The sequence below is a fragment of the Halichoerus grypus genome, chromosome 5 (assembly GCF_964656455.1).
Source record: "Halichoerus grypus chromosome 5, mHalGry1.hap1.1, whole genome shotgun sequence".
Taxonomy (NCBI): Eukaryota; Metazoa; Chordata; class Mammalia; order Carnivora; family Phocidae; genus Halichoerus; species Halichoerus grypus.
In genome coordinates, this window is record NC_135716.1 from 507,726 (window position 1) to 523,408 (window position 15,683).

Here is a 15,683-nt window from a genome sequence, read left to right on the forward strand (position 1 = left end):
CCAGGGGAAGGCAGACGCTGCCACGTCTGCCTGAATAAAGAGTGTGGGCCATCTGCACATTTGGTCACAGAAGGAGCTAGAAACTAGACGCCTGTGGCTTAGGGAAGGCAGCAATGCTCCTGACCAGAAGGATCCCTAAACTGGCTGGAATCTCTTCTAAGCCCTACTCACGGAGCCCCTTCTGTGCCTGGACCTTGCACAGAGGCCTGGGCATGAGCCCCCTGGCAGGACCCTCCCTCAGAGGAACAGACGCTAGCACTGCTAGGTCACAACAAAGAGAGAGCTGGTTCTGTCTGATGCTCGCGCCCGGCTGGCTCAGCCCACACAGCCCAGAGACGCTTCCAGAGCAGTGACCCTGATGGGGAGAGGCCTCACCACTCAGCTGGAGATCCGGGATGAGCTGACGTTGGGTGGACACCATGCTGCCTCTGACCACCGTAACCTGTTCTCCGGGGGAAGCTCCAAAAAGCGATGGGGGGATGGGGAGCAAGGGTCCAGGGCTCGGAGGGCTAGGAGAGCAGCCGGCCAGGGGGTGGGGGGCCCCTGCTGAACAGTTCAAATCACCACTCCAGCTCAGCAGAGGTCTATCTGCACAGAGAAAGGAGCTACAGAAGTTCACTACTCGGACCCATGGAGTAACAGTGATTTATTGTGCAAGCCCCACACAGGTTCCAGGTCTGGGCCAAGTTCACAGGCCTAGCTGGGCCTGGTTCTGGGACTGGTCTGTGGTCCCCACCCTGACCAGCGTCTGCTGTGGAGTGTACAGGTGTCCATGAGCACGCCCACGAGTGAGGAGGGCCTCCGTGGTCGTGGGCACTTGGGCGCGGGGGCGTCTCAGCCTGACGTCACATTCCCCATCTGCCCAGGCTTAGGGGCCACACTGGTCCACACAGTCCTTTCCACTGCGGAACACGTGGTAGATGCTGGTGGGAGGGAACATGGCGACAGCCCCGAGCAGGGAGCCCACCTGGATGGCCACACCAGCTGCCAGCAGCGCCGGACGGCCGCCACCGTGCAGCAGGGAACTGGCGGCCACCTTCACATAGGAGAGCACGCCCAGACAGAGCACCCACGCCAGCACCTGGGAGGACGGGCACAGCGGCAGGCTGAGCACGACGTGTTCCCTGCTCTGGGGGCAAACCCCTTCCCCACTGCAACCTCTCTGCTTCAGTGTCCCCAGTGTACTTACCACAAGGACCACCCCTGCAGAGGTGCCCACCAGCGGTGGGCAAGGGCTCAGGACTGCCAGTGCCATCAGGTAGGCCCCAAAGAGCATGCCCAGCAGAGAGAGACCACCTAGCCCTGCCAGAGACCTACAGGGGTGAGCAGGAACTCAGGGCCGGCCGCACCAGGACCCAGCCCCCATCCCTAAGCTCTGCCCCGAGTGCCTCGGGGACCCCCTTGTACCTGCACAGCACGCCCATGGCCAGAAAGCAGGCGAGGGGATTGGCAGCGCTGCCCAAGACCACTGCCAGGTGGTAGGCCAGGCGGCCGTAGGGCAGGCAGGAAAAGCTCTGCACGGCAGGCAGCACGCCATTGGTCAGTGCGTTGGTGACGGCCAGCAGGCCCAGCAGGCAGGCACCACGCACAGAGAGCAGCCGGCGGGCCTCAGGCTCTGGGCTGGGAGTGGCGCCTGTGGCTCGGCTCGGTGACTCCTGCAATGGTGAGGCCTCTTCTTCCTCCTCCTCCACTCCCGGGCCTCTCGCCCGCAGGCCAGACCCCGGACCCGCCGTGGATGCAGATGGTGGTGATGGCAGTAACAGCAGGAGACCCTGGAAGGCGGCAGCCGAAGTGACCAGAAGGGCGGTCAGCACCCAGAAAAAGGTGCTGGCAGAAAAACGCTCTGGGAAGTCGTGGGGGAGCCAAAGGGTGCCATTGGTGGGAGATGGCAAACATTCAAGGTGGCCTACGCCCTGCACGAGGGCCAGCACACAGGGCAGCAGGGCACTGAGGCCCTGACCCAGGAAGAAGGAGCGCAAGAAGGGAGGTGGTAGGTGGCTCAAGAAGGGCAGGAAAGTGACGTTAGAGGCACAGCAGGCCAGGGCCAGCACCAAGGCCAGCGTTAGGAAGGCCACGGAGTGGAGCTGCCCTGCGACTGGGGACACATGGTGCCACAGTGGGGCCAGCAGGGCTGTGCCCACCACGCCCAGTGCCTGCACCACCTGGATGGGGCCCCGCTCGCTCTTGCCCGGAGCCAGCCGCCTCCACAGAGTCACCACCAACAGACCCAGGTTCCCCACCGCCACAAGCACAGAGAGGTACGACGGGAGACTCCAGCCTGCAGGGAAGGGAGAAGACCATGTCAGGGCTAAGTGCAAAGGGACGATGAGCAGCTGCAACCCGCCTTACCTGGCACACCTGAACCCCACTTCCCTGCGCACTCCCACTCACCCTCGGGAAGTTCTTTTACCACCACAGGCAGCTCCACCCAGATCCCGTTGATGGCAGCCCAGGAGCCCATGCCAAAGAGGGCCACCAGCAGGTGGGTCAACACCAGACGGCCCAGTGGGGGTGCTGCCATTCAGCCCAAGGCTGGGCCCTTCAGAACAGGTCAGGGTCACAGCCCGCTCCTCTTTCCCCACCTAGATCCAAAGAAAACGCTTCAGCTCTACTGGGAACCGAAGACCTCTCCTATCTTGAAAGAAACAGACAGGGATGCGGGATCACAAGTCAAAGACACAGAACTGGAATCAGAAGAGGACCAGACCGCCTAGACCAGGGAACCCAGAGGGTGCCCGGGGGTGGGGCATGGGGATGACAGGGGCCAAACATACCAAACAGCACGGCTAGGCCTGCAAGCAGAGAAGCAGGAAGCCGGGCCCAAGGAGCCCCGACCCCAGAGGGAAATGAGGAAAGAGGGACTCCATCTTCGGGTCTGAGTTGCTGAGACCACCACCATCCTCTCCCCACAAGGGACACGGACTCCGGGACAGGGGCACCCCTACGGCGCCTCGCACACCTCTGCTGCTTCTGCTTCCCAGTGGGAGTCCGAGGCTTCAGCGAGACCCAGGACAGCAGGAGTGAAGTCGGACTCCGGGGGGAGGGATGGGCCCGGCGCCGCCCCTCGCTGCGTCGGGTGGTCGGCGAGGAGCCGCCCGGTGCGCTGGGGGACCTGCGCGCTCGCCGCCCGACAGCCAGTCGTCTCGCCACACTACGAGGGCGCCGCCTCCCGCGCACGAGCGCGGCTTCAGCCCAGAGCCGGTGAGGCTGGGAAACGCGGCTCCGCCCGGGCGAGAACTCCAGCTCTCCCGGACTGGAGGAAGCCGCCGGACGGCCAGCCCCCGGCATGGCGCATCGCCGGAAGTCCCGCCCCGGAAGTCGGGCGTTGAACCTGCGCGCAGGGGGTCGGCAGGGGCTCAGGTCCCGCCCCCGCCCGGCGGCTTCGCCTCTTCCGCTACGCCGCGGCCGTGGGGTTTAGTTGGGAGCTATGGCTCCCGGGGCGGCGCGGCGGGCCCGGCGCAGGGTCCGGGGCGCGCTGCCGGCCGGGGCGCGGGCTCGCTCGGCCGAGGACTGGTGGTGGGACCAGCTGGCGCCGAGCGGCTCCGGGTACCACCTGCTGCAGTCGGACAGCATGCTGCTGGTGCTGCCGGGCCCGGGGCCTGCCCGCGCTCGCGTGCAGAGGCGTGCCGCCCGCCGCACTCAGCGGCTGCTGCCCCCCGCGTCCCGCGCCTCGGCCGCCAAGGCCAGGCCTAGAGCTGCGCCCGCTCCGGAGCCGCAGCAGGGGCCCGACCCGGGCTGGGGCGACCGCATCCCCCTGGAAATCCTGGTGCAGATTTTCGGGCTGCTGGTGGCGGCCGATGGGCCCATGCCTTTCCTCGGCAGGTACCCCAGGCCCACCGAGCGCAGCAGCATGGCTCAGGCTGCCCTCTTGCCCACCGAGCGGGTGGCTGAGGCGGGGGCAGAGGGCGTAGCCGAGAGAGCGCAGTCTCTCCGGGGTCCAGTTAGAGCCCCCAGGGCCTGTCTTTGAGCTAAGGTGGCCGCAGCGTTGCGAGAACAAAGGGGACAGGTCTCTCCTCTTAGGAAAACCCGCAGCAGCGGCCACGGAAGGCCCGGCCCCTCAGCAGAGATTTTTCTCCCAGGGCTGCACGCGTGTGCCGCCGCTGGCACGAGGCCTCCTCCCAGCCCGCGCTCTGGCACACCGTGACCCTGTCGCCCCCGCTGGCTGGCCGCCTCGCCAAGAGCGGAGCTAAGGCCGAGAAGAAGGTTCTCGCCTCTCTGGAGTGGCTTATGCCCAATCGGTGAGACATTCCCTCTTTTCTCTATCCCCTCACTTCATTTCTGTGGCTTGTGGAAAGCCACAGGCCCATTTCTGTCTCCCTATACCAAAGTGATGGGTGGGGGAGACGCTGACAGAGGGGCAGCGAGGGAACACTATGCAGCTCTCCCTCTGCTGTCGGCCCAGGTTCTCCCAGCTCCAGAGGCTGACCCTCATCCACTGGAAGTTCCAGGTACACCCCGTGTTGAAGGTGAGAGCTCTAGGCTGCCCTGCACACCAGTGGCGACACTTTGGGGTTGCCCGGTACTTCCAGGGAGTGGGTCAGGCACCTGGAGCCCAGTGTTGCCCCATGGGGATGCCTGCCTGGTTCTCCTTTCCTGTTGTTTCTTTCAGCAGGGAGGTGTCAGAAGTGGAGCTCCCATGTTGGCTGCCAGGGGCAGAAAGGAGGCTCTAGCTGAGGCAGAGGAGAGGGTTCGGTGTCGGCCACTGGTTTCTTCCCTTTGCCGACCACAGAGACCCAATCTCTGCTGGTGCTCTGTCTTCCACAGCTGGTCAGCGAGTCCTGTCCTCGCCTCACCTTCCTCAAGCTTTCTGATTGCCATGGTGTGACCCCTGACACTCTGGTCATGCTAGCCAAAGCCTGCCCCCAGCTCCACAGCCTGGATCTACAGCACTCCATGGTGAGCCCTGTGTCCCCAGGGGTCCTGAAGAAGCCTGGGCCGAAGTGACCGGTACCCATGTGCTGGGTTCCCAGGTGGAGTCCACAGCCGTGGTGAACTTCTTGGAGGAGGCAGGGCCCCGAATGCGCAAACTGTGGCTGACCTACAGCTCCCAGACAACAGCCATCTTGGGTGCGCTGCTGGTAGGTTGGTGACAGGCAGAAGCAGAGCCGGATGCTGAGCCAGGGCCTGCCAGGCCACTGAGCCTGTGTTCTCTTCCACCTCTGCAGGGCAGCTGTTGCCCCCAGCTCCAGGTCCTGGAGGTGAGCACCGGCATCAATCGCAACAGCACTCCTCTCCAGCTGCCTGTTGAGGCTCTGCAGAAGGGCTGCCCCCAGCTGCAGGTACCTGCCACCCCTCCTCTCCCACCTGCCACCCTCCCTCCCCATCTGCAGCCTGGGCCTTGCTCCAGGTGCTGCGGCTGCTGAACCTGATGTGGCTGCCCAAGCCTCCCGGGCGAGTAGGGACTCCTGGCCCAGGCTTCCCCAGCCTTGAGGAGCTCTGCCTTGCTGGCTGCACCTGCAGCTTTGTCAGCAATGAGGCCCTGGGCCGCCTGCTCCACGGCTCCCCTCATCTGCGCCTGCTGGATCTTCGTGGCTGTGCCCGCATCACACCTGCTGGCCTGCATGATCTGCCGTGTCAGGGTCAGCTTTCTCTGGCTGGTGGCTGGGTGGGAGGGATTGGGTACCTCCTGCCCGCCCCACAGCTCATGACCACTCTTCGCTTCCAGAGCTAGAGCAGCTTCACCTGGGTCTTTATGGCACGTCCGACCGGCTGACTCTAGCCAAAGAGGGCAGCCACCTGTTGACCCAGAAGTGGTGCCACACTCTGCGGGAGCTGGACTTGAGTGGCCAGGGCTTCAGCGAGAAGGACTTGGAGCAGGCCTTAGCTACCTTCTCAGCCACCCCTGGGGGCTCACCCCCAGCCTTGTGCTCTGTCAACCTCAGGGGCACCCGGGTCACACCAAGCACGGTCAGGTCAGCATCCCCTTCCCCAGTCCCTTGGAGTCGGTACGGCGTGCCTCCCCGACAAGCCTTGCTTGCAGGCTTCAGGTGTCCAAAAGGGGAGCACGTATTGGCCAAGCCCCTGCTTAGGATGGCCCTTAGGGACACCACGGGTACTGGGCTTGGGCCTCGGTGGCTGTGGGTGGCAGAGCCAGCCGTGGCACCTGGGCAGAGAGGGCTCCTTACACTGGCCTAGCTCTGCCAGCGCCGGGGTCTTCTGGGAGCCAGGGGCTCGAGTCCCCATGGCCTGCCCTGCCCCTACAGCTCTGTGATCAGCAGCTGCACAGGCCTGCTCTACCTCAACCTGGAGTCCTGCCGCTGCCTTCCTCGGGGCCTGAAGCGGGCCTACCGAGGCCAGGAGGAAGTCCAGTGGTGCCTGGAGCAGCTGCTCACCAGCCTGCCCTCCTCCAGCTAGGCAGTCCCAGACCCCTGACCCTCAGGTAGCCAGCGGCGCCCTCCATCCTTTTCACATTTTGGATGTTTGAGCATTTTGTTACAATAAAACATTTTTAGGAACTCTGTGTGGTCCTTTAGGCGGGGATGAGAGGACAGGTGTTGTACCTGAGGGAACCACTCAAGGCTAGAACTGGCGGAGAGCTTGTGGGGTGGGGTGGGGGGTGGCCTTCCAGGGTTCCTGAGGCTGCCTGTGGTCATGCCTTGCTCACTCACTGCTAGGCGTGAATCCTGGACTGAGTGTGTGTATCCTGCCCTCAGGGACACTGAAGTGAGCTGTCTGTGGTTGTGTTTGAAGCTCTGCCCGGGCAAAAGTAGTGATGGGGCGGGGGAGGCCTGCTCAGCCATGGGGTTCAGTGTGGGGAGCCTGCCCGCAGACTTCTCTCCAGCTCAGCCCGGGCAAAAGTAGTGATGGGGCGGGGGAGGCCTGCTCAGCCATGGGGTTCAGTGTGGGGAGCCTGCCCGCAGACTTCTCTCCAGCTCAGCCCGGGCAAAAGTAGTGATGGGGCGGGGGAGGCCTGCTCAGCCATGGGGTTCAGTGTGGGGAGCCTGCCCGCAGACTTCTCTCCAGCTCTGCCCGGGCAAAAGTAGTGATGGGGCGGGGGAGGCCTGCTCAGCCATGGGGTTCAGTGTGGGGAGCCTGCCCGCAGACTTCTCTCCAGCTCTGCCCGGGCAAAAGTAGTGATGGGGCGGGGGAGGCCTGCTCAGCCATGGGGTTCAGTGTGGGGAGCCTGCCCGCAGACTTCTCTCCAGCTCAGGCCTGGGATGTCTTGCCATCCTCCCTTCCCGTGAGGACTGTGGACCAGGCTGGGCAGGGGGCCTCTGGTGGTGTGGGGACTCACAGGGACGTGCGTGCTCACTTCAGGGCCAGGCCTGGGGAGTCCCCGCAGAAGGAGTAGTCAACACAACAGCCCCTTCTAGAACCCGCTGCCCAGAACTTCTAGAACCCAGGCCTCGCCCAGCCTGGACCAGCACCTGGTGTCCCTCCTCCGCCCTTTGTCTGAAGGCCGCTCCTTCCTGGACCGCAGCCCTGGAGGCTTTCTTCCCCCAGGTATCCGCGACGGCGAGCCCTGGGCGGTGGCAACCTTCCAGCAGCCCAGCTGACCCTCTGTGCCTACCCCAGGCCCCCAAGGGCCGCATTAGCGGCCCGCCCACGACCTCCGGCGGCAAGTGCTTCCAGCTCTGGGCCCTAGGACTCTTCTGCACCGAGCGCCACCTGGCCAAGCGCCTGAGGAACAACAGCTTCTACCCGTTCACACAACAGCAGCCCAATGGTGCGCGCGGACCCGGAACCAGACGCGGCGGGGGCGGGGCGGGGGCCCACTGTCCTACCCCCTCCCCCCCCCGGGTAAAATCCTGCTGGGGGGGGGCCTGGACCCGGGGGCCGATCTGAGTGGGGGCGGGGCCAGGCCCGGGGCGGGCGGCCGACGGGGCCCCAGCGCCGCGTGCGTGTGCGTGCGGCCTGCCGGGCGCGGGCCCCGCCACCCCGGGCTGCGAGCGGGGACCCGCTGTCCTCACGCGCCGCCCGCAGTCTTCGTGCTCGAGTACTACCTGGACACACTGTGGAAGGGGGCACTGCTCTTCGTCGTCTGCCTCTTCCTCGTCAGCTTCGGCCTTGTGAGCCAGGTCTGCGCTCCGCGGCCCGCCCCCCGCGGCCGGACCCCCTCTCGGTGCCCCACCCCACGCCCTGGCGGCTCAGGTCCCCGTGGCTCCCGCAGGTGCTGAAGCAGGAGACGTGGGGCTTCCCCGCGTGCGGCGTGGGCGTTGGCCTGTGGCTCATGATTTCGTCTTTGCCGCGGCGCCGCCTGGTGCTGAACCACACGCGTGGCACATACCACTTCTCCATCCAGGGCCGCACCGTGTGTCAGGGCCCTATGCACCTGGTCTACGTGCGCCTGGCGCTCAGCTCTGACGGTGAAGCAGGGGGGCTGTGCCGGGAAGCAGCCTGGGAACACGCGGCGGGGGAGGGGGTGGCGGGCAAGCCAGCCGTATGCCCTGCCCCCCCGGCCCTGGTCCCCAGAGCCAGCCCCCCTGCCCCCCCCGCCCTGGTCCCCAGAGCCAGCCGTATGCCCTGCCCCCCTGGCCCCGGTCCCCAGAGCCAGCCCCCCCCCGCCCCCCCAGCCGTGGTCCCCAGAGCCAGCCCCCCCTGCCCCCCAGCCCTGGTCCCCAGAGCCAGCCGTATGCCCTGCCCCCCCGGCCCTGGTCCCCAGAGCCAGCCGTATGCCCTGCCCCCCCGGCCCTGGTCCCCAGAGCCAGCCCCCCCTGCCCCCCAGCCCTGGTCCCCAGAGCCAGCCGTATGCCCTGCCCCCCCGGCCCTGGTCCCCAGAGCCAGCCCCCCCTGCCCCCCAGCCCTGGTCCCCAGAGCCAGCCGTATGCCCTGCCCCCCAGCCCTGGTCCCCAGAGCCAGCCGTATGCCCTGCCCCCCCGGCCCTGGTCCCCAGAGCCAGCCACCCCCGCCCCCCCAGCCCTGGTCCCCAGAGCCAGCCCCCCTGCCCCCCCAGCCCTGGTCCCCAGAGCCAGCCCCCCCTGCCCCTCAGCCCTGGTCCCCAGAGCCAGCCCCCCCGCCCCCCCAGCCCTGGTCCCCAGAGCCAGCCCCCCCTGCCCCTCAGCCCTGGTCCCCAGAGCCAGCCCCCCCTGCCCCTCAGCCCTGGTCCCCAGAGCCAGCCCCCCCGCCCCCCCAGCCCTGGTCCCCAGAGCCAGCCCCCCTGCCCCCCCAGCCCTGGTCCCCAGAGCCAGCCCCCCCGCCCCCCCAGCCCTGGTCCCAGAGCCAGCCGTATGCCCTGCCCCCCCCCCCCCCGCCCTGGTCCCCAGAGCCCCTGCGGGCCCCCGAGGCCCCAGGCTGAGCTTTCCCCTCTCCAGCCTACGGGAGCTGCTTCTTCCAGTTGGTTCTGTGCGGCCACAAGCTGGAGCCCCTGGTGCTGGTGCAGCTCTCGGAGCGCTATGAGGTGGGTCCCGCTGCAGTCCGCCCTGCGGCCCAGACACACTGCGCTCCCCTGCCCGGTTCTGCAGGAGGCCTGCCACTGCTTAGGGGCTTAGGATGGGCCCTTTCTCAGGCAGCGCGTGAACACCACGCGGGCCGCGGCCCAGGCCTTAGCGCTGGCAGCTGGTGGAGAGAGCGCCAGGGCTGGCCGGCCTCCTGACCGCCACCTGTCCCCACAGCAGACGGAATACCTGGGCCGTCACATTGCCCGGAAGCTCAACATTAACTACTTTGACTACCTGGCCACGTCGTACCGGCACGTGGTCCGCCACTGGCCGCTGGGGGCCACCTTCAGCCCGGGCATCGTGCAGCGCAAGACGGGCACTTACGACAAGCGGATCTCCCAGTCGGACCTGGACGTGTGAGGCTCCAGGCAGCCCCCACCCCCCGGCCGCCCCCGCCCCAGGACTGCATTCTCCCCTCCCCGCCAGTCTCTCACCTTCCCCCCACTGGTAGTCTCCCTCTCAATAAAGCCGTCTCTTGCCACCAGGCGAGTGTTTCCTCTGATGAGGGGGGGTGGGGCACCGGCTCCAGGGTCTCCCCCTAGTGCACATCTCCCAGGGCCTCAGGGAGCAGATCTTGGAGTTGGGTTGGAAGATTGGGGGTGGGGATAGGAGCAGGGTGAGTCAGGAGCCGCAGCCCTCCAGGTGTTTGGACTCATCACTGGCAGGTGCGGGACTCGCAGCCTCTCCCCGTTGGCAGCACTTACCTGGTCCTGTCCGGCCTTGGAAGTGCGGACCAATGAGCGGCATCCAGCAGTCAGAATCTGGTCAGTCTGAGTCAGTTCCTGGTCCAGTCAGCTGTGGGATGGGGCAGAGCCACCAGTCCAGCCTTGTGCCTGGGGGCACATCTTGGGCTAGACCGTCCCCAGAGAGGCAGCTGCCGTGCTCCTAGGGAGTAAGCTGCAGAGCCCTAGGCCAGGGTTCAAGGCCTGCTGGAACACCAGTCCCATATTCCCTTGTCCAGGGGGCGTCCCCGTGATCTGGGTGCTGGGAGCCACTGTGGGAGCGGAGAGGGCAGCAGGCCACTGGGGACTCAGGAGGAGTGGCAACTGGACTGACCATGTGGCTCTCCCGGTCAGCATTTTCCCTCAGGGCCATGCTGGTGACCCAGGTCTTTGGGCACTGTGTCAATGAGTGTGTCTGGAGCCAGAATCAGCTGCATAATTTGCAGGCCCCCAAGTAAAACAAAAATGCAGTCTCCTGTTAAAAAGTTATTAAGAATTTCCAGAAGGGGGCGCCTGGGTGGCTCAGTGGGTTAAGCATCTGCCTTTCCCTCAGGTCCCCATCCCACGGTGGGATCTAGCCGAGCATCAGGCTCCCTGCTCAACGGGGAGCCTGCTTCCCCCTCTCCCTCTGCCTCCCCCCCCCGCCCCTGCACTTGCACACATGTGCACTCTCTAATAAATAAATAAAATCTTTTTTAAAAAGAATTTCCAGGAGACACTAAAGCATTAAACCCAGTATGGGGCGCCTGGCTGGCTCAGTCAGTGGAGCATGTGACTCTTGATCTCAGGATTGTGAGTTCGAGCCCCACATTGGCGGTAGAGTTTACTTAATTAAAAAAACAAAACAACAGCAACAACAAAACCTAGTATGGGCTCTTCTGAGCTTGGGGTCCTGCATGACTGCCCAGGTCACATGCTATGAGTCTGGTCCTACCTGGAACCATGGCTCAGTCACTCTGATCAGCTCCCGATCCCAAGGCTGGCCAAACTCAGTGGGTGCAGACGCCCCTGCCTTTCTCAGGAAAGATCCAGGAGCTGCTGGAACTGCTTTAGGCAGTCCCAGGGAGCAATTATTACTCACGGCACAAGTGTAGGGTCTCCTTGCCCCTCAGAAGATAAGGCCCAAGTTATCCCCAGACTGAGAGTGCCCTGCTTTTACCAGGGGACGGGCTGGAGAGGGTGAGCAGGGCAGTGATGGGCTTGGGATGGGTTGAGGAACAATGTTATGGTAGAAGGTGAGGAGTGGGAGGTGTAGGCCATGGGGCTAGGCTAGCTGGGTAAGTGGCTTTTGCCTGAGCTAGACCCGGGGTGCTGTCAGCTTTGAAGGGTTAGAAAGACATGCCAGTCCCTCGGGCTCTGGGAGGATGCTCAGATCTGTCAGTGCTTCAGGTTGGGGACTCAGTTTCATCTAGGAAGGCAAAGTTCCTGCCCTCCTGGAGCTGACAACCTTAAGAGGGACAAACACTGAAGAGCTAACTTGTATACTGCCAAAGTGGCAGGGAAGGGGGATGGGGTCCCCCTAGCTAGGGGATCAGGGAAGACCTTTCCAAGGATGCAGCATTTGAGCTGATGAGGAGCTGGGGGCCATGGGGAGCTCTGGAGAAGAGCACCTGCGCAAGGGGATGGGAAGTGTAAAGGGTGTGATGCAGGGACAAACTTTTGGCTGGACAGAAGAGGAGAGCATTGGAAACACATTGTGACTGCAAGCAGGATCTCTTTGCCCATCCTCCACTTGTTCCTTAAAAAGAACACCCCCCCCCATGTTTAACTAGGCATACTGTCCCACAGAATAAAGACTGCATTGCCCAGCCTCCATTACAAACAGATATATGTGGTCCTGAGACTAATTCCTGGCCAATGTGATATAAGAATCGGTATGTATAATTTCCAAACATGTCCTGAAAGGGAGGGGTTTGCCTATCTTTGCCAGTTCCTCTTTTTTCCCTCTGGACTAGAACGCACCCACAATGACTGGAGCTCAAGCAACCATCTTGGACCATGAGGTAGAATGAATGAGTTGAGGAGGGCACAACAACAAGATAGAATTGTAGAGCTTGAAGACTGCAGCTGCCCTGCCAACTCTGGATGGCTTTTCAACTCTTTGCAAAAGAGAAAAACTTCTATTGTTTACGCTATTGTTATTTGGAGTTTTCTAACGCTTGTAGCCAAGCCCCTGATTCTAATTAAAAAAAAAAAAAGATTGTTAGCTTCAAGGGGTGGTGGGTGGGTGGAGACTCGGAAGCTTCAAGGAAAAAGAAAAGGCAAGGTGTGAAATAGTCTTCCCAGAGAATGAAAGACAAACTGGATAAAGAAAGTGTAGTAAGATTTTCTGGCTGCATAGAGAGCCCACTTTTAGATGTGTGTTGTAAATTTTTTAAAATTAAAAAAAATTTTAAAGACCAACTCAGGGCTCGATCCCAGGACCCTGAGATCATGACCCAAGCCAAAGGCAGACACTTAACCGACTGAGCCACCCAGATGCCCCGTGTGTTGTAAATTTAAAGAACGAGTGAGTGTGGTTTTATGTTTTTCTCTAGCAAAGTTTTGCTGCTCGGATGCAGGTATGGAGTAGGAAGACAGTTTGGTCTAACAAGGGTTGGGAATTAGTAAGGACAATATTATAAGAGTGTGGGGTTCGGGGAAGTGATTATAATTTTGGACTATGGGACTTGAGCTGGGAAGGCAGAGTGTGAGGACAGGAGTTGAGAGGCAAAGAACAAGGAGCTTCAGTTCTCTATTGATATACAACCAACCACCCTAAACTTAAGGGCTTAAAACAGCAAATACTTACTCACTGTTTTGTGGGCTGGCTGGGCTCAGCTGGGTGGCTCCTGTCCACACATGTAGCTGGTGTCGCTCATGTGGCTGCATCAGCTGGGAGCTCAGCTGGGGCCAGATGTCCAAGTTAACGCCCATCCTCCAGGGCCTCTTTTCAAGTGGTGTCTCATCTTTCAGGAGACTATTTTGCTACTGGTTTCCAAGAAGACTAGCCCCAGTGGGCCACAATCCCATTAAGCCTCTGTACGCATCATTCATGCTAATGTCCTAGTGGCCAAGCAAGTCACATGTCCAAGCCCAGAGTCAGTGTGGAAAGGGTCTACCAAATACATGAAAACCAGGAGTTTTATAGGGGGTCATGAATGTAGGCAGTCCACCACCGTCCACCCTCTGGCCTCTCCCAAGGCCGCCAATATCCCATCACAGCACCCAGCTCAGACTTCAAGTCCAGGATCTTGCATCTAAGTCAGGTCCAGGTGCAAATGAGGTTGCTCAGGTATCCTTCCTTGGGTGCAACCCAGCTGTGTGGGTCCTCAGTGCAGAGACCCATGAACTAAAAAAAAAAACAAAAAAAAAAACAAGTTCTTGGGGCACCTGGGTGGCTCAGTCTTTAAGCGTCTGCCTTCGGCTCAGGTCATGATCCCAGGGTCCTGGGATCGAGGCCCACATCGGGCTCCCTGCTCGGCGGGAGGCCTGCTTCTCCCTCTCCCACTCGCCCTGCTTGTGTTCCCTCTCTCGCTGTCTCTCTCTGTCAAATAAATAAATAAAATCTAAAAAAAAAAAAAAAAAAAAAAAAGAGCTGGACTGTGGAAACTGCCAAGGAGAATTCTTCCTTTCCTTTCTGTTTTGAAGAGCAGTGGTGCCCACCTTTCCCTGCCGTGAGCTCGCTCTTCCACTTGCTTCCCCACTTGATGCCCAGCTCCTGGCCGTACTCGTCCCCATACCAGACCAGCAATTCGCAGCCTGCTGTCGACTTATAAGACTTTCCAAGGATGGGGCGCCTGGGTGGCTCAGTCATTAAGCATCTGCCTTCGGCTCAGGTCATGATCCCAGGATCCTGGGATCAAGCCCGGAATCGGTCTCCCTGCTCTGCGGGAAACCTGCTTCTCCCTCTCCCACTCCCCCTGCTTGTGTTCCCTCTCTCGCTGTGTTTCTCTCTGTCAAATAAATAAACAAAATCTTTAAAAATAAATAAATAAACAAGTTCTCTTTCCCTACAGACACAATGTACATTAATGAGACAGGGACAGAATATCTTCAATAGACACTTCTATAAAATATGGGAGAAGCCTCGAGTGTGGGCTGGATCTAGGGACTTGCATCCAAACAGTAGAGTGGAAAGGGACAAATAATAACTTTACAGTAGAAGAACCTGGCAGACACCACCCTAAGCAAGTAATCAAGGTCAGCATCACCAGTGATAAGTCCTGCTGACATCATGTCTCTCTGCTGTGATGCAATGAGACCACATCAGGGGCGCCTGGGGGGCTCAGGTTGTCGGGCGTCTGTCTTCTGCTCAGGTCATGACCTCAGGTCCTGGGATCGAGTCCCACGTCAGGCTCCCAGCTCAGCGGGGAGCCTGCTTGTCGCTCTCCCTCCACCTCTCCCCTTGCTTGTGCTCTCTCTCTCTCAAAGGAATAAATAAAATCTTAAAAAAGAGAGAGAGAGAAGACCACATCACCTCTGAGGTCTCCTCCCCAAACCCAGAACTCCAGGCTAATCACAAGAGAACATCAGACAAACCTCAGCTGAAGGACATTCTACAAAAGTGACCAGTACTCCCCCAAACTGTCAAGGTCATGAAAAAGAAGGAAAGACAGAAATTGTCAGACCACAGGAGACTAAGGAGACTAAATGCAATGTGGTCCCTTGAATTGGTTGCTGAAACAAAGAAAATGTCAGTTAAAAAAAGTGAACTCCAAATAAAGCCTGGAGTTGAGTTAATAGTAATGTACCAGTGCGGGCTTCTTGGTTGTGACAGACGTACCATAGAAATCTAAGGTACTGACATTAGGGGAAGATGAGGGAAGAGCGTCCAGGAAGTCTCTGTATTATATCTGCAACTTTTCTGTTAATCTAAATTTATTCTAAAGTAAAATGTTTTTTAAGAAAGATTTTATTTATTTATTTGACAGAAACACAGCGAGAGAGGGAACACAAGCATGGGGAGTGGGAGAGGGAGAAGCAGGCTCCCCGCGGAACAGGGAGCCCGATGTGGGGCTCGATCCCAGGACCCTGGGATCATGACCTGAGCCGAAGGCAGACACTTAATGACTGAGCCACCCGGGCGCCCCAAGTAAAATGTTTATTTCAAAAAAGGAAGGGGTAGAAAGTGTGTAGCAATTATGGTCAATAGAAATTCGGAAATTCAGTTGAGCACGTATGTTGCTAGTCAGCCTGCTGTCGTGCAGGGAAACTTCCTTGATTAGGGTCCATTTGTGCTCTCTGGTGCTAGTCTCCCATGTGGTTGTTCTCAGAGGTTCTGGACTCTGCTCTCTAGCTTCTTGGCTCTCCTGAGCCATCCTTCCTTTTCCGTAGGAAAGGCTTCATGTTGTTGACCTGCTTTCTGCCGACAGAAATTTAGAGGCCTAAAGGTCCCTTTTAATTTTGAACAATCTCTGTCTCTTGTAATCCAAGATAGTATGATTACTTTAAAAACTATGTAGGTTTTAGGGTGGGGGGATGGGGTAACTGGGAGATGAGCATGAAGGAGGGCATGTGATGTAATGAGCACTGGGTGTTTATATAAGACTGATGAATCATTGAACTCTAACTCCAAAACTAACAATACACTATACGTGAATTA

General features: G+C 60.4%; 3 protein-coding genes across 9 annotated transcripts; 2 read left to right on the forward strand and 1 right to left on the reverse strand.

Moving 5' to 3' along the window:
- Positions 1–631: 631 nt before the first annotated feature.
- Positions 632–8,056, reverse strand: SLC52A2 (solute carrier family 52 member 2). 4 transcript variants are annotated; one of them, XM_078071853.1, is made up of 5 exons: positions 7,944–8,056; positions 2,392–2,582; positions 1,408–2,278; positions 1,190–1,313; positions 632–1,106 (listed from the first exon to the last, which is right to left on the reverse strand). In XM_078071853.1, the coding sequence occupies exons 2-5, from the start codon at positions 2,519–2,521 to the stop codon at positions 846–848; spliced, it is 1,386 nt and encodes a 461-aa protein (XP_077927979.1). In that variant the 5' UTR covers positions 2,522–2,582; positions 7,944–8,056; the 3' UTR covers positions 632–845. The 4 variants fall into 4 exon arrangements, with proteins under 4 accessions (XP_077927979.1, XP_035961790.1, XP_077927978.1 ...); XM_036105897.2 differs by lacking the exon at positions 7,944–8,056 and adding an exon at positions 2,960–3,273 and having other exon boundaries at positions 632–1,081; XM_078071852.1 differs by lacking the exon at positions 7,944–8,056 and adding an exon at positions 2,960–3,273.
- On the forward strand, positions 3,341–6,455 carry FBXL6 (F-box and leucine rich repeat protein 6). 4 transcript variants are annotated; one of them, XM_036105886.2, is made up of 9 exons: positions 3,344–3,822; positions 4,080–4,238; positions 4,403–4,448; positions 4,765–4,896; positions 4,971–5,078; positions 5,166–5,279; positions 5,348–5,579; positions 5,666–5,912; positions 6,204–6,455. In XM_036105886.2, the coding sequence occupies exons 1-9, from the start codon at positions 3,428–3,430 to the stop codon at positions 6,352–6,354; spliced, it is 1,584 nt and encodes a 527-aa protein (XP_035961779.1). In that variant the 5' UTR covers positions 3,344–3,427; the 3' UTR covers positions 6,355–6,455. The 4 variants fall into 4 exon arrangements, with proteins under 4 accessions (XP_077927977.1, XP_077927976.1, XP_035961779.1 ...); XM_036105885.2 differs by having other exon boundaries at positions 3,345–3,822; positions 4,403–4,466; XM_078071851.1 differs by having other exon boundaries at positions 3,341–3,822; positions 5,666–6,345.
- CATSPERQ (catsper channel auxiliary subunit theta) lies at positions 7,103–9,850 on the forward strand. Its single transcript, XM_078071648.1, has 6 exons — positions 7,103–7,114; positions 7,258–7,666; positions 7,924–8,018; positions 8,111–8,306; positions 9,252–9,337; positions 9,552–9,850. Exons 1-6 carry the CDS (start codon positions 7,103–7,105, stop codon positions 9,735–9,737), a joined length of 984 nt encoding a protein of 327 aa, XP_077927774.1. The 3' UTR covers positions 9,738–9,850.
- The last annotated feature ends 5,833 nt before the right edge of the window (positions 9,851–15,683 follow it).

Coding starts and splice junctions, on each gene's coding strand:
- SLC52A2 (XM_078071853.1), bottom strand. CDS start 2,521: ATGGCAGCACCCCCACTGGGCCGTCTGGTGTTGACCCACCTGCTGGTG. Junction 2,279..2,391: donor GGTAAAAGAACTTCCCGAGG/GTGAGTGGGAGT, acceptor CCTTCCCTGCAG/GCTGGAGTCTCCCGTCGTAC. Junction 1,314..1,407: donor GCCATGGGCGTGCTGTGCAG/GTACAAGGGGGT, acceptor TCACCCCTGTAG/GTCTCTGGCAGGGCTAGGTG.
- FBXL6 (XM_078071850.1), top strand. CDS start 3,428: ATGGCTCCCGGGGCGGCGCGGCGGGCCCGGCGCAGGGTCCGGGGCGCG. Junction 4,897..4,970: donor TGGATCTACAGCACTCCATG/GTGAGCCCTGTG, acceptor CTGGGTTCCCAG/GTGGAGTCCACAGCCGTGGT. Junction 5,580..5,665: donor GCATGATCTGCCGTGTCAGG/GTCAGCTTTCTC, acceptor CTTCGCTTCCAG/AGCTAGAGCAGCTTCACCTG.
- CATSPERQ (XM_078071648.1), top strand. Junction 8,307..9,251: donor CCTGGCGCTCAGCTCTGACG/GTGAAGCAGGGG, acceptor TCCCCTCTCCAG/CCTACGGGAGCTGCTTCTTC. Junction 9,338..9,551: donor AGCTCTCGGAGCGCTATGAG/GTGGGTCCCGCT, acceptor CTGTCCCCACAG/CAGACGGAATACCTGGGCCG.